At 37.9% G+C, this 23,073-nt stretch overlaps 4 protein-coding genes across 4 annotated transcripts in view; all 4 read right to left on the bottom strand.

Moving 5' to 3' along the window:
- Nucleotides 1-17,249, bottom strand: part of LOC144666258 (uncharacterized) — a 193,538-nt gene extending 176,289 nt beyond the window's left edge. The window contains exon 1 of the mRNA XM_078527661.1: nt 17,167-17,249. The gene's annotated coding sequence lies outside the window, so the exon portion shown is untranslated. The remainder of the gene's footprint in view (nt 1-17,166) is intronic.
- The window catches only part of LOC144666224 (uncharacterized), a 249,082-nt gene that overhangs the window by 76,490 nt on the left and 149,519 nt on the right, over nt 1-23,073 (bottom strand). The gene's annotated exons all lie outside the window — the stretch shown is intronic.
- LOC144666228 (uncharacterized) overlaps nt 1-23,073 on the bottom strand; it is a 168,437-nt gene that overhangs the window by 76,384 nt on the left and 68,980 nt on the right. The gene's annotated exons all lie outside the window — the stretch shown is intronic.
- LOC144666277 (uncharacterized) lies at nt 712-7,252 on the bottom strand. Its single transcript, XM_078527693.1, has 4 exons — nt 7,225-7,252; nt 5,973-6,060; nt 2,438-2,793; nt 712-888 (listed from the first exon to the last, which is right to left on the bottom strand). Exons 2-4 carry the CDS (start codon nt 6,046-6,048, stop codon nt 712-714), a joined length of 609 nt encoding a protein of 202 aa, XP_078383819.1. The 5' UTR covers nt 6,049-6,060; nt 7,225-7,252.

Genomic DNA, 23,073 nt, shown 5'->3' with positions numbered 1-23,073 from the left:
CTAATAGACAGCTCAACCAACAACAGACTACTATTTGTTGCTATTGTTGTTTTCTTAAATCTTACTTGGCAGAAAGCGTTGTTGTGTTGATGAGAAGGTGAGGCAGTGTTGTTAAACACAATGCTTTTGGTCAAGGTCACATCGGTTAATGCCATCCAGTTCTACAAAATAATTATGACACGAATAAAACAAACAGGGTGTTAACCGTCGGATGTACAAGTAAAATCAAAGCTCCACCGTCGTACAAGGGTGGGGGATAAAACTCCTCCCTAGGATTTTCTTACTATTAAGGCAGCGAAATTATTTTGCACTCTGTAGAAAGCCCTTAGCTTACTCTGCAAGTTGACATAATTTTTGTTGGCTGTGACGTCATATGACTTCTGAGATCTGCCAACTTGGATTTTACCATTTCCTTAGAAAGTCAGAAAATAACAAATAAATGAAACAAAAAAATGCCAGAATTCTTATAAAATGTAAAAATAAACAAATAGAACAAGTACAATATGTGTATTGTAAAGAATTGTCCAGCAAAATTCAGGGCGTATTTAATTGAAACATACGTGAATAGCCGTCGCATTTGCCCGTCAAACTTTTCGAGCAAAGAAAAAAATATATAAAAAAACAACGGGTAAATGCGACGGCTCTATGCGTATGTTGGAAATAAATCCAACCTTAATTTTCCTTGCTTATCACTCACGAAGAAACAAAATTTTATTCACTTACGATTTTTATGCTTTTATGTGTTCCACCGAAAATCTTTGTTTCTCTGAAACAAAGTTTAAAGTTGTTATTTTCCACATCTTCCACCCAAACTGCCATAGCGTCTTGCGGCCTGTTGGGAGACTGGTGACTAGCAGTCACAAACACGGTCGGTAGAGTCTTGAAACGCTGAAACAGGTGTTCGTTAGTTAATGCATGTATGTTTTAGAATAATTAGATTAAGTTAAAAAACGAAGAGATAATAAGGGATAATCAGACCACTCTACTCACACTTCTCATTTTACATACTTTAATACCATTAATACCGTACAATACTATAGTACGCATTCCTTTTCCCCCTTCCTATCCGTTTTATGTTATCAGCAATAAGCGCACTTTTTCTATTATTTCTTCTTTTAAGGACGTTCGCGCGAAAATCTTCCAACATTGCAATTTTTTCTTTCACTTTCACCACTGCTAGTTTACAGGTTGCGTATGTCAGAAATTTTAAAAAAATTGGGGTCACTGAATTCATGCAAAATGCTGCAAAATTTGACCGATTCGATCGCGCGCGGGAATAGAAAATGAAAAGTGTATATGACAGATGTTTTTTTTATTTGCCTGATCAAATCTACGTGGTATGCTGATGCGAACATCGAAAAAAGAAATTCGAAATCTCGTTTTTTTCACCGCGGGACGCAATATTTTCACTTCCCGTTGGGCCCAAAACCGCGCACAGTATGGAGCTGGGTCTATTCTGCTTTTGACGTCATGGCCGGTCTAGACCCAGCTCCCCACTGGGCGCCGTGACGTCAAACAAGTGATACACTCAAGAACCAAACAAACTGAACAGGGAATTTCAAAGGAAGATTGCGGCTGGGTTGCCGGAAGCCCGGAAATCCGAAAAAAAAGCTAAAAGCTTGGAAGTTTATAAATGATCTGAAGTCGAGAGGGATACAAGTGTAATAATAGTTTTTTTTAGAAAAGCCGATGGAAACAGCGTGTGAAAAAAAAGCTATCATATCATATCAGCAAATATACAGGTAAAATGAAAAGGCGGTTTTTTATCTTGACGTATTAGGCTCAAAACGAATTTAGAAGTAGCGCACGTGTTGTTGTGATTTTAGCGATTTAAAATCTATGCCGTCGCAGCTTTAAAATTCCATGTTCGGTTTGTTTGGTTATTGAGTGTATCACTGAGCGCATTATTGTTTGACGTCACGGCGCACAGTGGGGAGCTGGGTCTAGACCGGCCATGACGTCAAAAGCAGAATAAACCCAGCTCCCCAATGTGCGCGGTTTTGGACCCAACCGGAAGTGAAATTTCACTATTTTAGAGCGCGAAAACGCATTGAAATAAAGAGATTTCGAATTACTTTTTTCGATGTTCCCATCAGCATTCCACGTGCATTCGATCAGGCAAAAAAAACTGTGTCATATACACTTTTAATTAACATTCAAATTTGGCTCATGTTTTGTCAATCAGTAGAGATCTATTCCAAAAGGTTATATAAGGTTTAAAAATATTAGGCAAATTTACGCATGTTAAATGGCCCTCAAATTAAAAGAAATATAATAAACCCTCTTACAGTGACGAAACGTTTAGTTGACAAAGCAGCTTTAAGGCTTGACTAAATATTTTTAATATGTTTATCAATAAATAGTAACCATTTCAGTTTCATTTACGTTATCATGCCCGAGAAGGACAACTTAAAAATGACAACATTTCACAGCTAACCTTTTCAAAATAGATCTTTTGGCATTTGGTCTCAGCATTCCAAGCTCTTAAGAAAGCAGTTCCCAGCTGCGATCCACGAGGAACAGTCTGCATAGCGATCCAGTTGATTTCAGTTGTTCCGTTGGACCCGTCCCCAAACTCAAGGACACAGACCGTGAATCTTCTTGCCGTTACATTCTCAACCCAAACTGCAGCGCCATTTCGAGGTGTTGGACTTTTCACACTATGACTTACTGAGGCAAAAACGTAAACTTGCCGTCCGGCAGGGAAGGATTTATCAAAAGATATATTTTTACACGAAAACAGCCATGGTGCAGTAGCAGTCACGTTGTCTTTTCCAGCCTTCAAAGTGAGCGCTAAAAAGAAGTAAAATTTGATCAACGTTAATTTTTACTGCTTACACTTGACTTTTTTCTCAATATAGAGGCGAGCGAAGAGCCGTCCAATGTCATAGGGAATCTTATATTGAACCAATTCATTTCGCTTATAGCATGACTGGTATTTTTGACCAACCTTTGTTCGTCATGATGTACGTAATTTTTTTGCCTGCTGCATGTTACCTGTTAAAGACCTAAGTTCCTTTTCTGGTAAGCGTTGACATTGACGTTCTAAGCGTTATAATTCAGTTATGGGTAAGACGCTGCATTAAAATATATTTTGGTTTTTTTTTCTCGGAAAAAAAATCGACAAATTGAGCGTACGTTTCAAAGGAGATTCCAGCTCTAATTTTGTAACGTGACGTGACGTGACGCAACGTGACATCATATTACGTCACAGCCAACGAAAATTATGTCGTCTGGTAGAGAAAGCAAAGGGCTCTTTACTGAGTACAAGATAATTGCGCTGTGCTTTAATAGAACGAAATGTCTGGAGAGGGGTTCCATGCACCCCCCCCCCATCACTTCCCCCGCCCCTTGTACGACGGTAGGGGTTTGAGTTTGCTTGTACGTTCGAGGGTTAATATTGCTTTTATAAACTAGCAAAGTACTTTTAAACTGCAGCTCTAGAGCGAAAAAAACAAGCAGAGGTGTATGAGAGGACACCTCGACATGACATCATAATAACTATATATAGGGCACCAAATGGAGGGCGTAAACGGAGTGGCTCCAAAGCACCAGGGGGTAGGGAAGAAAGCCGGCACTTTTCTTTGAAGACATAGCGGTGCCGGGAAACGGTGCAATTCTTGTTCAATAAAGCTGTTACTATGCTAGGAACGACGTCACCCAAAGTTTTGTTTTTTCTCAGAAATATTTCAATAAAGTGGAACCCCGTTTATACGGACACCAATGGGACATGCCAAATTGTCCGTATTAACGGGGTGTCCATATTAATGTTTTGGTTGCTGCGACGTCACGTGACGTCATATGACGTCAGGTGACGTCATTATATAGCGTGATGTATAGCCGCCATCTTGGATCCGCCATCTTGGATTTCATTATTTTTTAAGAAAGTCAGAAAATAACAGAAAATTATGCAAAATCAAGCCAGAATGCTTATGGAATGCAAAAATGATCAAATCGTGCAATTCTCTTTCAAAAAACTGGAAAAATAAAAAAAATGTAGAAAAAGGCGAATTTGCAGGACCTGCTTATAATTATTGACACATGATTGACATATCACAATTCACGCAAGGGATAAAGGACGGACCATTAGAAAAAATATGGGGGGGGGGGGATTTTCGGCTTGCAAGAATTTTTTACGCCCATTGCTTGTGCAGGAATTTTTGTGCGGGTGTACCCCTCTGTTCGAATTTTTTTAGACAGGTTCCTGTTTAGACAAATAGTTGTCTTTAGACCGAATGCATCTAGGGTGGTCCGGGGCCCATGCTCCAACAGGAAATTTTTATATTCGTCCTTCTGAAATCGCTAGAAATACATCTAAATCTGCTCGCGTAAAGAATTTTAAATACCACTGGGGATTTTCTTGTAACTATAACAGTTTAATGTCACTTAGATGTCCAACCTCCTATGTGCAGATCAAAACTACGAACTACATGACCCACCCCCTTTCTACCCCAGCCCACCCCATCCCCCCTTACTTATTGACTAGTCCCTTAAAGTCCATCTTTGTTCATTAGTATGGCTAAAATCGAATGCCATTTGCTGTTATTTTATACCATGTTATACTGATTCTTTTCTTACTCTATGCGCTTGTCAACAGCAATTTATATCGAGATGTCTTACTGATGATGGTGTCAAAGTTTTTTATACAATAGCCACAAATAGCCAAAGTGAATTTTCAATAACCATTGGGGTAAGGGAAGAAACGTTTTGTCTGTCGGGAGGCCAGGTTGAATGTAATTTGCTTTTATGAAACTAGAAGTTGAGCGCTGGAGACGCTAGACTGTAGTGGGGTCTGGGGGCATGCTCCCCCAGAAAATTTTGAAATTTCTAGGCTCGGAAACGCTATTTTCAGCATTCCCCCTGATTAATTCGTCGAAAACGTTGATCTCATCAATTGTAAAATGATAGGTGTTTTTAGTGCTTAATAGGAACTTTCCTTCTGCATGAATTTTTTCTTTGCCTTCCCCTTTGCACGAATATTTTTTCTTGGCATTTCCCCTTGCATGATTTTTTTATATATATTTTCCCCACCCCCATCACTTTTCTAATGGTTCGTCCCTAAATGAACAGCTGCTGAAAGTGTCAGCATTGTAGAGAAAATTCTATTTACAAAATTTTGAAAAAAACCTTAAGGAGGGTGGCATCCACTTAGAAAGCAAGGCGAGACGACCGCATGGAAATATTAGCAGAGCAAGCTTAAGATGATATTTATCTTAGGGCTTAAGAACAGATTTAGCTGCTGGCGGGAACTGAGTTAGATGAAACAGAAAACGATGAAACTCACAATGCCAAAAGAGTCGGAGAGAGAAGAAGGCTTACAGCGAAACGTCAAAGTCAGTTTTTGGTCATATACAAAGAAAGAGCGAGACTCGGATAAGTGTAAAAAGTTGGAGCAAACTTGAAGAAAGAAATGAAAAATAAAAAATATGAGAAAAAGGTGAATAGAACAAAATGAGAAGAAAAAGGAAGTAAAGAAAAGCTTGAGAGCAGACAAGAGTGAAATGGCAAATGAGCTTACAAGGGAATCCCAGGAGGCTGCAGAAATTGGCAATCTAAAAGAGGTCTAATAAACTTCTCAATTTTGCATTTGCTATACGTTTATGCAATTTTAAAGAAATAATCCATAACCTAGAACTGTCAAGCTTTCAGAAAATGCGTGGTTTGTAGGGTTTGTATCAAGCGCTAGAGCGATCCACGCGCGGACGGTCCTCAAAAGAGCGGCTGATACCTTAATAAACGTTTTGATTGATCGGTCAATTTTTAACCCGGTTCAAGCAATCACACTGCAAGAATTTAAGATCAAAAGTAGCAAGGAAATACGATCTTCCCTTTCCTCCCCCACCCCACCCTCAAGGTTTTGACAAGCAAGTCTAAGATAAAGATGGATTGTAACATGTTTTTCATTTTCTTAAATCCTCCTTGTGACCTAAACTACATGTAGCAACAACCAAAACTACGAAAAATGTCTGTACCTCGAGTCTTTGAGCAGGTAACGGTAAAGAAAATCAGTAAAAGGTACAACGTCTTCCAAGCTGCCTTCAGCTCCATTTTGCTGATAATCTGAAATCAATAAAAGGAGTTAAAGTGAAAATTACATTTGTCACTAGGTTTCTAGATGTAATATATCAAAGCCAGTGTGAGAGTTAAATGATAGACTCCATTAAGTGCGGAGTCGTGATTTTTATTTTTAATTTAAATTTATCGTGAAAAGTGTTGGTTCTTTTGCCACACACTAGACGTTTATCGGTATAAGCGCCAAAGCACAACATTTTTAGATTTCATGTAAACTAAGTAACTGAAGTAAGTAACCTTTATTTTGACACGATAAAAATTTAAAGCTGAGTAGCTCGTGGGGTCGTGTATAAAATAAGCTAGAAATGAATTAAAAATACTAAAAAATATATAAAATACAATAAAAAGTCCTATTCACATAGTATAAAAATCAATCATATATAAAATTCCGATCTCTGCGGCGCACGCTCGAGGCGGTTATGGTGTCTAATTTAAATTATTCTAAGTGCAGAGTCGTGATTTTTATTTTTAATTTAAATTTATCGTGAAAAGTCGTGATTTTTATATTTAAATTTATCGTGACAACTGAGTAGAAAATTTATAGGGAGGCTTGCTACCTTATTCTTGGAATGAAACCCTTTTTCTAACACTGTTTTCACTATTTTCTTATCTGACTACATGCAAACAAAGTATGATTCCGCTCTCCGACATCGGGTTTATCAATCTGCTTTGATGCGCGATTCAATTTTGCAGTGATTTAGGGTAGTTGGACGTACTGGACTCAAAACAACATAAATGAAATGAAAATCTCAGCAGAGTTTTTAAGTGCCAACACCAAAAGATGGACCAGCGAAACTTTTCAAAAAGCGAAATATTGCACGACGAATAGAGCAGTACACGAGCACGACGATTGTGCAGTTAGTGTCATGACACCACTCACACTAAAAGAAGGATTTTTTCTAGCTGTACGACATAAGAAAATCACATAGCTAAAACGTAAAATCTAAAGCAGAAATAAAAAAATTGCAAGCTTAGGACGAAAACATCATTATTTACCGCATCACGAAAAATTAAAAAAAAATGTTCTTTGAGGAAAACGCTAAATAGCACAGTTATGTATTTTAAGCCCTCCGAGTGTTTATTCGCCCTTGCAGATTTGTTTTGGGAAATGGTTAAACACATATAAACCAGTCATATACCTTCATCACTTACATTTTTGAGTAACTCAGCGCCAGAGTTGAAAGCTAAACGGTAAAGCAAAACAGAAAATTGAAAATGATGCGATAAGCATTTAAAACGAGTGGACAATAAAAACCTAACTTCATACTAACACTTGCACTGAGGTTCTCTTATACTCACCTCTCGCTCTCCAAAACTGAATGAGCTTCGCCTTGAACAGCTATCGCTGATATGCGTTCAACTGTTTGTTTTATTCGAGAACCTGTCATATGGAATAAAGACTTCCACTTTTCGTTAAGTCACGTTTTGTTTTCTCAGCTTTGGTTCACTTGGGTAAAACACGTCTAGCATTCTGAGTGTGGTTCCATCTGAATAAACAAAGACACACGGGTGCTGTGTTCGCTTCTCACAGACAGTGATACTGATTTTTTTTGTTCTGTTCCAGAAATCCAGAATGTGTGCAGATGATCGAAAAAAAATAAAAGGGCTTTATCCGTTATAAAAATTTAAGTATTACCATAACTTGAGAACTAACTTTAACTGCCAGAAATTCTTTTGACAGCCTTGAGAACGTAGCGTGTGTGTTTGTAAACATGGACTAGAGAAGTATAATTGCTTTTAGCGAGGATGTCTGATTGAAGACATTGCTTATACACCTGACTATACATCAGATATATTTTTTAAAGAACGTTTTTTTATCTTCTCCCGTTTTTACTTGCAAATATCGATTCCCAAGTACAATAATAATATTAAATTCGCAATCAATAAAAACGTTAAGCAGTTTTTAAGGCGACTCGATCGAAATAAATGACGAGTTTAACGCCTGTCTAAAAACTTTAATAATTTCACCATTGCTGACTCGATTTTCAAAAAACTTTCGCTTTGTATACGCAATTTATCGAGAAATAATAAACATGTCAATATGTAGAAGTTATGTTCGTTAGTTTTGCGCGAAGTTACTATTTATTAAACACTACTTTTTGGGTAAAAGTGCTCTTAAAGGAAAAAAAAACGAGCGCTAAATTCCGTTTAAAATTCTGTAATAAGCCTATGATAGCATTTTCCATGACTCCTCAAGTTTCCGCATAATCATCGGAACAGAATCCCTGGTACAATCTGAACGTCAAAATATTAACTTCGGGCGAACTTCGAGGCTTGGAACGCTCTAGCGCTTCCAATTATCAAAGAAAAAACAGGTTCAATGTAACTTTCTAGATGTTGTGCATGAAATTAACTGCAAGTAAACTAGGTCAGTTTTTTTGTTTGTGGATATGAATCAGAGCACTTCCACATGCTACTCGCGACATCGAAAATAACTCTTATCATACCCGCACGTTGTACAAAGACTAAACATTTTTTTAGTTTCTTCCTTAGAAGAATAAAACGTTCTCTTTCTCGTTTGAGCCAATTAAGCACGGCCGTTTGCTTGTGGGGAAGCTAAACTTTATTTGTAAACGTTCTTTTCTGGAATTCGATTTCCTTTTTTCTGGGAATTATTTTCAATATGAGCAAGCGATACATGCTTCCATTGATTCCCTTTTCTCATGTAAATATTAAGGACGCAACATGGTCAAAATTAGGGTAGCTTTATATCAAAACTAAACTTTGGTTTAGAAGTATGTCTATGAAAGGAAAGCACAACTTAAAGTCAGCTAGGTTTGTTCTTTCCTGTTTGGATATTTACTATCGTCCGTTCCTTCGTCACTTGATCTCACGTTTTCTGCAGGGTAATGGAGTTGTCACTTCAACCCAAATTGGTTGTAGGAGTACTTTAATCTTTTGTTTGTTTTACCTTATCTTGGATTTGTTTAAAGGAAACAGCTGAGATCTACACTATCTCGTTTTCAGTCTACAATAATGACAGTTTCTGCCAAGATTTGCCCACCTGCTTTGTCACTTGATCACGAACGTTTGAACTTACGTGCGATTTAAGTATTTGTTTGTCACAGTAACGGAAATAGGGCCTTAGTGGTCCATTATCTCCTACTTCTATTGCCTTTTTTAGATTTGTTATGAGGTTACAGTTGAGATCTACATGGTCTACATCTCAAACTATCATATTCTCAGTTTCTGTAAAGCCTTGCCCCGATCGGCTGTGTCACTAAGCTTGGTCATTTATGTTTGAAATTGCGTGCGATGTATGTGTTTATTACTCACAACAACGCAAATAGAGCTTAAGTAGCCCTTTACTTCACACATGCACTGCCATTATCAGATTTGTTAAACGGGGACGGCTGAAACCCAATATTGACAGTTTATGTTGAGATTTTGCTAACAACTTTTGTCACTTGATCATGAATGATTGAAATTGCGTGCAATTTATAAATTTGTTTGTCACAACAAAGTGAGTAGAGCATAAGTGGCCATTTGTTTCCGACCTGATTTGCCTTTCTTAGATTTGTTAAAAGGAAACTGCTGAGATCTACATTTTGTATATTTCAGTCGGCAATAATGATAGTTAGGCATTTGTTCACGAGCTCTGCTTCTTGATTATGAATCAGGTTTGAAATTGCGTGCAATTAATGTTTTGTCTGTAACACCAACCCAAAAAGAAACTAATTGGTCCTTTATTTCCCACTTGCCTTGTCATGCTTAGTTCTGTTAAACGTGAACAGCTGAGACCCAATATTTACAGTTTCTGTTGAGCTTTCGACGAGCGGCTTTGTCACTTGATCACGAATGTTTGAAATTGCGTGCGAATAATGTGTTGTTTGCTTGTTTGTCGCATCAGCGCAAATCGGGCGTAAGTGTTCCTATTTCCATTTTCTATCTTAGGTTTGTAAAAAGGAGACTGCTAAGATCTACATTACCTATATCTCAGTCTACAATAATGACAGTTTCTGTTTGGTCCTTGCCTACCAGCTCTGTCTGTCTCAAATTTACCTTTTCGTGCACGCTTTTAACGGCACACAAACTTTTCATCGCTCTTTGCATGAGAAGGAATTTAAGAACGACCATCTACTGTTAGTTATTAAGAGGGGTCTATTTAAAATCGACCATAATGACTTGGGTAGGTTACAACTACTTAAACTTTCTGACACATATTTTTTTTATTATTGAAATGGCAAATGCCTTTTCGCATAGGAGTGTATGCAGCTATGGGAAGAAGTTTCTGAGCTTATTAATTTTCTTATTTATAAGCAGCCACAGCTGTAAAAAAAAAAACGTCCGTCTAAAGCTGCGTTCACATTAGGCCAAAACATGATTAGTCTGATCACGAATGCAACATGTTCCGTTGTGAAAAGTGCTCACATCAGGCAGTTTATTGCGCGAATCATGATTGAAACATGATTAGTCTGATCATGATTAGAGGTAGTTTCAATCATGATCAGACTAAACAAAATAAAAATGGCGGACATGTGGTGAGGAGGCGAGTGCCCAAAAGCTTCAAATTTGGGCCTTCTATATGATCAAATGTTTATTTAAAATATGGGCTAATAAAGCGATACAATATGAATTATCGGTGATGGATAGAAAGCAGAATATTCGGCAGAATATCCCCCCCGCACGAAGGTTTACGACGGTGGCTACAAGCGCGCAGCCGTTGCAGCATTGCAATGCGAAAACAAACTTCACAAATTAAAGTCTTCTTTTATCGAATGATAGCGAAAATTCTGACAATACTGTCTTCTTCTAAACGTTTGAAAACCCTGCTTCATCGAAGGACTTGAAAATAGACAGAAAAACAAAGATTCAATAGAAAGATTATTGTAATTTCGAGCTATATTTTTACGGTAAAAGTGTAAAGATTTATGCAATAACCGTGAAACCGCATAAATTACACACCACGCATGAAACGTGTTTGAAACTGACACCTAATGTGAACAATGCGATAACAAGCATGTTTAGGTGAAACATGTTTCGTTGAAACATGTTTCGGGTTAAATGTGAACGCAGCTTAAGATAACGAGCAAAAAGTCCGAATAAGTAAGAATAAATTTTCCATATTTATAACCAGCCAAAGCTGTACAGGATAGTTCGTCCGAGACAAGGCCGAACAATGAATCTGAATAAGTAGGAATAAAGCACTTTCTCAGTCCCTATCCGTTAAACGTATCCCGAAAGTATAAATTTTATCTCCGAACCGGGACATTTCTTCTTAACGTTCCCAGAAGAAAAATAACGGCACTCACAAAAAGGAGCTCGTGTTGGACTTGTGCAGCCCCACCACAAATGACGATGGGACTTCAGTTAAAAAGTAAACGCGTATGCGCATGAAATATGGCCAAGAAATATTCCCTCTTTATTATGTCACCGTCTTGGTTCTTCGCATTTTTACGATAGAATTGTTTAAAGACAATATTTTTGTCAACAGCAACATAGCCGGTAGCCTCCCACGCAATCGTTGAAACACGATCGCCCTAATGACTGCGTCGAAGGCTACATAGTTGGAAACTCTTAGTAAAAAAAATTATTAACTTGGGCTTGGTAAGAAATCAAGTAAACGCACAATGCAATGTCTACGCTACGTACAGTTGAATCCCGATAACTCGAACCTTCAAAGGAAATAGCAAAAGAAGGTTAGTAATCGGGGGGCTCGATATATCGAGGGTAAAATTAGTTAGAAAATGACCTGGAGCGGAATCGACAAAAGGTTCGAGTTAGCGGGAGGTTTGCGTTATTGAGGGTTCCAGTTATTGTTATTCAACTGTAGCTCTGACACTACCAGAGACAATTCTCACAGTACCGAGGCTTCTCTGCAACGTCTGGGCAAGCCATAAATTAAAAATCTGTAAACTACAACAGTTAGGAATCAACATAAACGGACACCATTATCCATTATAAATACGAGGACAAAACCTCGGAAGCTTCTCTGCTGCCTCATTAGGAAGCCAACCAGTAGAAAATAAGAAATCGAAGATTCGATTTGTGTTTAAATTAATTTATGTGAGTTCATTCAGTTTTGCTTGTCGTAAAGAAAGAACAAAACTAAAAAAATAAAGTTAAAGCATATAATTATAGTGCTTTGAAACTCAATCGGGTCGTCGTTGACGACCAAGGTGTCGACCTGCTTAAAATAACTTCTTAATTTGCACGGTGTAAGTGAATAAAAGGAATATTATGAGCACCCCTGAACAACTTTTAGTTCAAGATCCTTTTCATGTGCCATCGTCACGGCTTTGATACAAGCACGGATGGGTGAATAAAACCCGAGCGCTAGGATAATCGATCGTAGATGGACATTTCCATGTAAAACTGCAGGCTTTTTAAAACGCACACCTGTAATAGAACTTCTTTTATTTGCGACCAGTTGTCTGATTTTCTATACCTCATGGAACAATTAAATACGCTTTGGCGGCAAATCAGGTAGATTTTGTCGAGCTATGATTCGTGTTTTGGACAAATGCAGAAAGTCCGCGTAAACGAGAGGCCGATGTCTACCGAGGTTTTTCTTCCAAAGAGGATCCATACATGCAGGGCGCATCAAAAGAGTCCCAATCCAGTCACGTCCATTTTGCAACCTATTCAAGCCCAGCCTGCAGGTTGGCATGAGGCCTCCCTCTCCGAATTGGCAAAAAAAGTGTGGGAGAAGGCCGATGTGGTCTCTTCGACACTTGACGGATTCGTATCTTTTTTTAACTCGTGTCAAGAAGTTAAATGCGAATAAAATGTAGTGACAGAAAACAACCCTTTTTCCACGTGAAAAGCTAAGCAACGTCGACCTCGAAAATTTGATCCTTAATTTCGGTATAGAACTTTTAACTTTTTCAAAGGTACAAAATGTGGAGGCTTATGCTATAAAAAGCAAATGTTTTTCCTTCCTGTACCCAGTAATGCATAAAAACTTAACACTCGGCGTCCTAAATTAAATGGTCAAGTCTCCGCGTGATTTTAAAGTGCACTGCATATACACAGAATGCAAATATAGCGGACCACTCGGTCGGTGCCTGGGACGAGTTTCATGAAAGCTAGGCTACGTCAGGCTTCGGTGTTTTGTTTTGACAATGCTTTCCTACAAACGTCTTGCTTATTTGTCGATCAGGTGTGTTTCTTTTCGCTGCTCCTACGAGTTGCTGTGTTTCCGTGAATGCCACTAGAAGTGATAGAAGTATTCACTGTTTGCCTTAAAGGGAAAACGTGGATCGATTTCTATAGATCGAACTGCGTGATGTTAAAATTGTTTTTTGTTTATATTAAACTGGTCATATATACGTCTGATTCTTAAGATATTCAGAAATGCGTTTTTGTATACTGGGGTAACCAAATTACCCGTACTAGCTGGGGGAGGGGGGGAGGGGGGGGGGAATCTAAATATTAAACACACGACAGCCTTGCTGGAAGGGGTATAGTTTATAGTCATTCAAAAGACAATCCTTATATGACCTGAACCCTTGAAGTTATGTTTATTTCTTCAAATACATTTCAGTGGTTTGCTGCCAGCTCTAGCAGCAAACTAATTTGCTTGCATTTTAACCATAATTGACAGCTAAAAGAAAAAAAAAAAGAAACTTCAAATAACCTAAGCCTGCTAGTAATCGAGTGATATATCCCCAATACACCAATAACTTATACGATCCACTAGGTAAAATATGAAATTAACTCAAAGTACAGCAAATGAAAGACTTAACATTACATCAATGTAAATTTGGTATAACACCGCTGATAGAATTGATCTTACGGTGATTTAACCAAGGTAAAACACTTCCCAGTTATCAGGTGTGAATCGATCGTGAGCACCATCCAGGATTGTTCTCCCGTCTTGTACTCCACTTGGAATAGAGTAGGAAGACTCACGGTTTGTGTATGAATAAGTATTGTTGTTTGCATTGTCAGTAATATAGATGTCATGACCTCCACCAAATGTTGGACCAAAACCTGAGTGCCTGTAAATTGCATATTGTGGTTTTTTCACCATGCTCTTGAATGGCCCCATACCTTCTTTGTTGCGAAGCGAAAATATGAACGCATTCGAAGTGTAACCATATCTACCACTTGTATCTGAAACTGAGAAAGGAAAAAATAATAACAAAACATGCATTTTATAAACAGAATTTATCTCATGATATTTCTACCAAAATTGGCAACAAAGAACTTGAAAGAGACTTTTTTTGCGTTGCTGACCCAACCAGTGCCACATTTTCTTCAGACATTTCATTCATTCAAAATGAACTAAGGGTGCGTTTCTTTGGGAAAATCCAAAATTGGATCATTAATCTTGGATTACACGGATAGTTTGCTCCCAAAGAAACCGAAAATGGATTTTTTGCCATGACAACCCCGTAAACACATTTCGCACAGAACATAAAATATCAGCACAAATTTATTTTTCGTCGAATGTATCCTAGCTAAAATCATTTCAGCATACAAAATCTTTTACAAAAATCGCACGTCGAAACAGTTCTTCTTTAGCCTCAAGCACAACGGGCGAGAAAGCATCTGAGAGCGAAGAATGTTTGCGAAATGATCAATCCATGATCAAACTTCACTCGTGACAATTTCAAAAGGATACGACTTCCGTAGACACACGGTGGCTGTTCTAGAAAACCTGTATCCAGTTTAAAATGACACTTCATACCTATCAAGCTACCGTTTTCTTTTTTCGTGAAATATTTTTGTATTTTGATCGAAATAAGCGCCTGAAAACTTACCGTATGACAGTGTTTACAAACAACGAACCTGTATTTTCACAGCAAAGACCGCTGAGCCAATGTACTTTTTTCGAATCCTTCAGCCAAAGAAACGCACGGATGATGAATCCTAAAAATCCGGATACAGATATGATCTGATGTATCCACTCGATTCTTCAGATCACTGATCCGAGATTAATCCATTTTCGGATATGGATAAAGAAACGCAAAATCAGTTTTTGGATCAAGAATCCGGATTTGGATTTTTCCCAAAGAAACGCACCCCGAGTCAAAGTAGAAACGCTTAAACTTTAGGATAAGCTTTCTATAGTGTTGTCGTTAATATTGTTTTTGTTAAATACTTAGTATTTATTCTGTTTTTAGTAAGGATAGACTAGTTGTTCCTAGCGCAGGAACTTCACTTTTGCATACGTGAACGTTTCCAAAAATCATGCGACGAATTTTATTTTGCTTTTTACATGCCATGAAGTTTGATTCAATTTTAATAAAACCAACACCTCTTAATTCCTATTTATTTTCAAGCTCATTTTTTTACCTATTTATTTTTAAGTTCATTTTTTTACGTCTTTATCCACATTTATACAATATGAAATTCCACTTTTTGGCTGCTGTGGAAGAAGCTTTGCCTCTTCTACTACACGGCCAGTATGAAAGATACAGACATGGAATATTCTATTTACCCCAAGGTATATCAGTGTATCCTCCAAACACGTACTGTTCCTTTTTGATGATGGTAACCGTGTCACGTTTCCCATCACACCTGCTGTGGAAGGTTCTGGCAGCCAAACCGTGAGTGGAGGCGCGGTAGCACAGCACCCACTGAGGGTGACTTCCAACAGCAGGCGTCAGGAATTGATGAAGGCGACTTTGATAAAATGCGTTATCAGCTAGGATAGTTGAGTTCATCCAGTAATCTGAAATAAAAATAAGAAAAAGCTGCCACGTACCGACGTTAAACCCAGTACACAGGATATTCAAGTTGAAAGTAACATTTCATTTTTTCGATTAAAATTGAAAGAAGAAATTGACCATCGTTACAGGAATAGCGCTGATAGCTTTTTAGACATCTAACTGCTAATAAGATTTAATACGGTAATAGTTAATAGGTACATCATCAACTTAATTTAAAGAGGGTAAACACATGACAGTAAAAAAATGAAAAACCAGTGACCCGCTGATACAATTAAAAAATGAAATCGAAAAAGACCGCCGTCAGTCTTAAAGGATGGATTAAGGACTGTGTAATCTAAGAAATAAAATTGGCATTTGTTATTATTTTTCTTTGCATTGCATATGTATTGTTGTTCCGTTAAAATGAGACAGTAGAGTTGCTTGTTCTTAGTGTACGGTTTAAAAAAATCGTAGCACACTGTTAGCAAAACTGATCAGGTATCTGAACAGGGTGCATCAACTTACCTGGTTTGGGCTTCATCTTTTCTTGCAATTTACTCAACGTTTCGTTGAGTTCTTTTATCTTTGAACAGGCTGAAATATAATATAGTTAGCGAAAGGTTAAAATCAAGGATTGTATCTGCTTAAACCTAACTGTAATGTGACACGTCGAAGAAAAGCCGTAGAGCAAATTACTAACGAGCCAAAAGTAAAAAAAAAGTTTTCAACTTTCGCTCTGACCAATACATGTGATAAGTACTAATACAGTTAAAACCCGCGAGTAAGAACCTAGCATTTAAGAACATGTTAGGCTAAAATTTACAAATAAAACCCCATTTTTATAAGAACTTATTAAGCTTAAAATTTGAAAACAGGTTCTTATTTTCTAAAATTGATAAAAAAATGTTTACTTTTTGGAAAATAAGTTTGGAAAAGTCCTTACTGTACATTAATAATGTCATGTTCTGAATGTTATACAAATAATAGGCCGAATATCACTAAAAAAGTTCTATCAACAACAATGTAAATTTTCCCTCAGAAAATATGAACATATTAAGAACCACAAAAGCTTTAATTTGTGTTAACAAAATGTTTCCCTTGGGACCGGTCAGTGTCGGCAGCAAAATAAAGTCAAACAGCAAAGCCGAGGCATTCGTTTCACCATAACCCTTGTCACGAAGATTTTATGACTTTTCAGGTGTCAGACCTGATGTTGTGTATATTTACCTTTGCATTCTTCCAGTGCTTTTATCTTTTTGCTCAATTCTCTCACAGTTTCTTCTAATATTTTTGTCCTTTGTTTCAGCTGTTCTCCTTTTTTGGCCAGTACGGGTTTGACATCTTCCATTAAACCATGAACATCAGCAGAAAAGGCAAAATAACAATCTTTAAATGTGTGGCCATTTCTGTGGAACAAACAGAAACGCCCTTTTCTTTTTGAAAGAGAATGTATAACACGCATTAAGATTCTACATTCACTGTGCGCCAAACTCACCCTGAATATGCGCCAATTTTAACTGTAAAGCAAAGAAATCTTACGTTCCAAAGTTGCCACTTTAGTTTTCAAACGGTCCAAACCTGTAAAGAATGAATATCTGAACGATAAGTCAGAAAGGATGTACATATTACATATCAAAACATAATACAAGACACACAGAGAAAAAAAAAGCAAAAAGAGCACTAAAACATACTTCGTCTCTGTTTGCTCAAATACAGTGTGGTCTTCTGGAAATAAGCAATGACATTTAACAGAACAATGTTAGGGTGAAGATGGCATGTAGTTTTCCTATTGGTTGTTGATAACTTAACGAGATGTACCATTGGTTGCCTTGAAAATGCGCTGACTACTGACTGTTGCTAAAGTGAAAATAATTGCCTAGCAATTTTACCGGCGGTTCAAACATGCGATCTTGTCGGAGGGGAAACTATTGGTTTTAAAATCAAAAACCAAGTCCGATGCGAGACATTTTAAAATACACGTTTGCGCAGATGATGTTACAACTAAAGCGTAAAAAAGGAAGATTTTAGCTGAACGTGTTGCGTGGAGGCCATGTTAACCGGTCATTTCAGTCATTGCGCGCGCCTCTAAAGATTGATGTATAATTTTGCACATGATGGTTGCCAAGCATTGATTCTTTTTTAAACCCTCAACAAGTCTGATACAATTCTTCAAAATGTTGCATTATTTTCACATCGCAATGCTTAATAAAGTCGTCGTTTACGTCTGCTCCAAATGATTAGCCAATTTTGCTTTCTTCAGGCAGTGGTCTGAAAACGATCGCTTGTAATGCTGGAAATTCAGCTGAGATACTCTGCTCTTATTTCTTTCCCATTTTTTTTGACATTTCGCTTAGATATTAGTAGCTCTTCTGCTGGAATTTCTGCTCAGAGGGCTCAGAATCCCTACTATTCCATTCGCGTTCTGCTCAGTTAAGTAAGTATCGAAAACATTTTAATCTATTACTGAAACAAAACGAAACAAAACGGCAATCTTTTTTATTTACTGATTATTTTAAACCTGAAAACAAAACACAGCGTTATGGCTAAACAGCAACACTTATTTTTTGCGGGGGTATGAGATGATTTACGTCACTACACATATGTACTTCCTTTGCGTCGTTTATAGAGTGTGTTTCAGCACACAGCGGTCAAACGCAGCGCGCGTGCGCAGTTCCTGGGTAATTCCTGCCAAATTTTTCGAAAACTTTCGCTTAAAAGCCAAAAGTTAAAGTGCTACTATGATCAAAATTTTACCTTCCCTTTTCTCTTCAGTTTTTGAAAGTACTTACATTAAATAGTAACCTTGCTAAATTTTAAGTTCAAATTCGAATCATTCTCGTACCTCGAGTCTTCGTCCCTTCTGCGCAGGCTTGAAGAAACGAGCGTCTCTCGAAACTTCCGCTGGAGGGCTGATGTTGATTGGTTTTTGAAAGACAATGGAAACCACCGGAAGTAGCCCAGATTTCCAATATGGCGGAAAGAACACAAGAGAAGTGGCGAACTCTAAATCTTGTCTGTAGATCGATAGATGCTGCAACGATTTAAGAAAACATTCGATTGATCTTAACAGAACAAAAACCAGTAACGAATCAGTTTTAATTCTACTGGAGAGGCTTAGGAGATGGTAGATGAATCATAAATTATATTTCGTGCTTTGGAGCCGACAGGCCTAGGATCGCAGACTGCACGCGTGAGAGTTTATGCAATCTCTTCGACGGCGAGGCCGTTATAACCTGCTTCATCGGTTGCTGCAACCGAGCTGCTAGAAGAAGGAGTGCCCAAATTACTTGTCCTACCATGGGGAATATTAATCAACTGTAGCCGTAGACTGGGTCGACCATGAAGGAGTGAAGACGTGTTTTTCACCCGCTCCGCTCGTTTGAATCGAAAATTGTGTTTCTTTAGCGTCTCCTTCAGTGTATGGCGACTGAATTATTAAGCAATTTGAAACGAAAAACCAGAAATAGCAGCAGCTCTGAAACTGCCTCCCCTGACGGCAAAAGAATTTGTGAAGAAAGCGATAGTACCAACAACCAGTTCATCGCAGAGTCAAATATGTCCGAGGTCATAGCTAAGCAGCTCCAACAAATACTAGACAGACTGACGAGTGTGGAAGGAAAATTGGACGGTGTTCTTCAGAAGGTGCAACACCTTGAAACTGCTTTAAGCGGTGTTCAGTCTGAGATAAACGCGCTCCAAACCAAGACTACTAAAATCAAAGAAGCGACCGACGTGATGGACGCGGGGCTTACTAATCTCAACACCGAAGTACAAGAACTGCGGCGTAAAATAAATGACAACCAGAAGGAAATCAAGGCCGCTAACGATCGCTGTTTGTATCAGGAGGTTTATAATAGACGAGAGAATTTACGCTTGCTCGGCGTTCCTGAATCTAGCGACACAGAAAACACCAGGGAAGTAGTTTACCGTTTCATCGAGATGGAGCTTGAAATCGATAACGCTAGGGACATAGAGTTCCAACGTGTTCACCGCATTGGTAAGAAGAAAGTCGGAGCACACAGACCGATCATTGTGCGTTTTCTGAGATTCCCCGACCGAGAAAGAGTTTTTAAAAAAGCACTAGAGCTCAAAGAAGATACCGAAGTCAGAGTGTACACAGATCTTCCCAAGGAAATTCAAGAACGCCGTAAAAAGCAATGGCCGAAACTTAAAAAGGCAAGAGAAGAAGGAAAAGTCGCCTCTTTCGACAGAAAGGAACCAGACAAGCTATATATTGATGGACAGTTTATTTCAATGTAATGAAACATTTAGAAAGTAAGGTAAATTGTTTTTGACGGTTTAGAATTGTATTTTCCTCTATATTTCGTATTCAAATTACGGAGTTGGTTTCGCTCCAGATCCCATGGGCTGCATAACGGATAACAATATCTACGGTCTTTATAACCTTTTATTGTATTTAGTGTTAATCGTGTTTAATATCTGTACCACTGGGAATCTCTCTACTAATTACAATTCATTATTCCTATATTCTTTTTTCGTGTGCAATTGCAAGTATAGAACGAGCTTTGTAGTAGATTTTACTGCCATCATTCGAGAAGGAATACGCAGATTTTAAATTATTATCGTTAAATGTTCGAGGTATTCGCTCTCCAAAAAAAAAGAAAAGCTCTCTTCATGTAGTTAAATGAACGGAAATATGACATCGTCTTCCTCCAAGAAACATACTGCACTGCGGACGTTGAAGACATCTGGAAAACACAGTGGCAAGGTAAGCTTTTCTTTTCGCACGGTACTAACCATAGTTGTGGAGTAATGGTCCTAGTAAGAAGTGATTTAGATTTCAAATTAAAATCTGTCGAGGTAGATAATGAAGGACGCTACATTATAATAGAAGCCGACGTGCAAAGTTCAAATTTTTTGTTTGTAAATATTTATGCGCCTAATAAGGTACAAGAACAATGCCGATTTTTTGACAATTTGAACAAGGCTATCGAAAATTTCGTTGTCGACAAAGAGAATAAGATCATTATTGGAGGAGACTTTAATGTCACGCTCGATTCCGATCTTGACTGCGCTGGCGGAAACCCGTCTAACAAAGATTCAATAAAAAATATCCGAGATATATGTCTAGATTTCGATTTGGTTGACATTTGGAGAATAAGGAACCCAGATACTAAACGCTTTACATGGAGACAGAAGAAGCCGTTTATTCAAAGGAGATTGGATTATTGGCTTATAAGTGATGTTTGCCAAGATTATATTGAAAAATCTGACATCATATCATCAATCAACTCTGATCATGCTGCAATTTTTCTTCATTTTAATAATATTGTTGATCAAAAACATGACCCTTCATTTTGGAAATTCAACGCTAGCTTAGCCGAAGACGGCAACTTCGTGACCTTGATAAATGAAAGCATCCCAACCTGGCTTGAGGAGTTCAAAACAATTGATGATAAGAGATTGCTTTGGGATTTAATCAAATATAAAATACGGCAACTTTCAATAAAATATGGAAAGGAAAAGGCACGCAAGAAAAGAAAAAGGATAACTGACGGATATCGAGGCTTCGCTGAAGATCTGCGAGGAAAATTGCAGCAGATGTCCTTCCGCTGAAAATCGTGAACAATTCGAAATTTTAAAATTAGAGTACGACAGTATTTATGATGATTTAGCTCAAGGTGCAATTGTTCGATCTAAAGTAACTTGGTATGAAAAAGGAGAAAAGAGCAATAAGTACTTCTTGAACCTTGAATCGCACAAAAAGCAAAAAGCTCTGTCCGTAAGGTTTTAAACGAAGATGGTGTTTTAGTAACCGATCCAAAGAAGGTATTGTACGAAATTGAAAAGTTTTACTCGAACCTTTATAAAGCTGACTCGCTAGCCCCATCGAATGACTCGCTAACGTCTTTTTTAGAAAACCCAGTAATCCCGCCTAAACTCACCGCCAATGATGCTCAAGTCTGTGAAGGGAAGTTAACAGTTGCCGAATGTTTTAAGAGCCTCCAATTATTTGAAAAAAAAAACAAATCGCCTGGCGATGATGGCTTAACGGTGGAATTTTATAAGGCTTTTTGGAATGTCGTTGGCAAAATAATGGTGGAGAGCTTAAATTACTCTTACGATCATGGTGAACTGTCCAACTCACAGAGACGGGCTATTATTACACTTATTGAAAAAAAAGATAAAGATAGAAGGGACATTTCTAACTGGAGACCAATTTCGCTCATTAATGTCGACGTAAAAATTGGTTCAAAAGCCATCGCTAAACGACTGGAGGCTGTTTTACCCAGTATCATACACTACAATCAATCTGCATATGTCAAAGATAGGACTATCTGCGACGCTGTTAGGTCTATTGAGGATATTTTGGAATACACAAAAAGATACCAGATTGAAGGGAGACTGGTCTTAATAGACTTCAAAAAAGCTTTTGATTCTGTAAGTAGGGACTTTCTGTTTCGGACTCTTTCTGCGTTTCACTTCGGACCTTTCAAACAATGGATCCAGACTTTTTACACCAACATTTCAAGCTGCGTTTTAAATAATGGGTTCTCCACTGCCCCTTTCGAAATTCAGCGTGGGGTAAGGCAAGGAGACCCGCTCTCCTCTTGTTTGTTCATCATGGTTTTGGAGATTTTGACTATTAATACACGAAGCAACAAAAACATCCAGGGAATCACGGTAGATGGAGAAGAGATTAAATTGGAAATTTTTGCAGATGACATGACTGCATTTTTATTAAACGATACTTCTTTGGCAAAGTTTCTTGACCTTTTAGACGACTTTGGAGAGTGTTCTGGTCTCAGAATGAATCAGGATAAATCAGAAATAATGTTACTTGGAGGATGTTCAAATTTGTTACCAGATCACCTTGTTAATCGTCTAGAAATTAAGACGTCTGTTAAAATCCTTGGAATTCATTTCACGTACGATTTATGCGCCAAACGAAAGTTAAATTGTGACGATCTGATTAAATCGATCAAAGAAAAGCTAAGAATCTGGAGGTGGAGGGACCTTACAGTTATTGGTAGGATTCAAATTGTTAAAACTTTCATTATTCCAATTCTCCTATATCGTGCAAGCATGATATGTCTAGACAAAGAATTCTTAAACGAGGCAAATAGCATTATATTCAATTTTATCTGGAAAGGAAAAGATAAAGTCAAACGTTTAGCGCTTGTTAGCGATGTCGAAGATGGCGGACTCAAAGCTCCTCATCTCGAATCCATTATTAGAACCCAAAGAATACTTGTTTGCAAGAGACTTGCAAACGAACAGACCAGCAACTGGAAAACTATTTTATTGCATTACCTTAAACCTGTTGGTGGCATATTTATCCTCTGTTGCGACTTTGATGTGAAAACTTTGCCTATCAAGCTTCCACCCTCTTATGAAGAATGTCTAAAATACTTTTCAGAATGCTCTGTATCGAATAAAG

The sequence above is a fragment of the Oculina patagonica genome, chromosome 9 (genome assembly GCF_052425735.1).
Source record: "Oculina patagonica isolate OP01 chromosome 9, crgOcupat, whole genome shotgun sequence".
Lineage (NCBI taxonomy): Eukaryota > Metazoa > Cnidaria > Anthozoa > Scleractinia > Oculinidae > Oculina > Oculina patagonica.
Note: the sequence above shows the minus strand (reverse complement) of the source record. Positions and strands in the feature narration are given on the sequence as shown.

Bases quoted from the DNA above. Each gene is read 5' to 3' on its own strand.
- LOC144666277 (XM_078527693.1), bottom strand. From the start codon at position 6,048: ATGGAGCTGAAGGCAGCTTGGAAGACGTTGTACCTTTTACTGATTTTC. The intron at 2,794-5,972 runs GTACAGACATTT...ACTTCTTTTTAG, and splicing joins TACCTGCTCAAAGACTCGAG to CGCTCACTTTGAAGGCTGGA. The intron at 889-2,437 runs GTTAGCTGTGAA...CACCTGTTTCAG, and splicing joins AAAAGATCTATTTTGAAAAG to CGTTTCAAGACTCTACCGAC.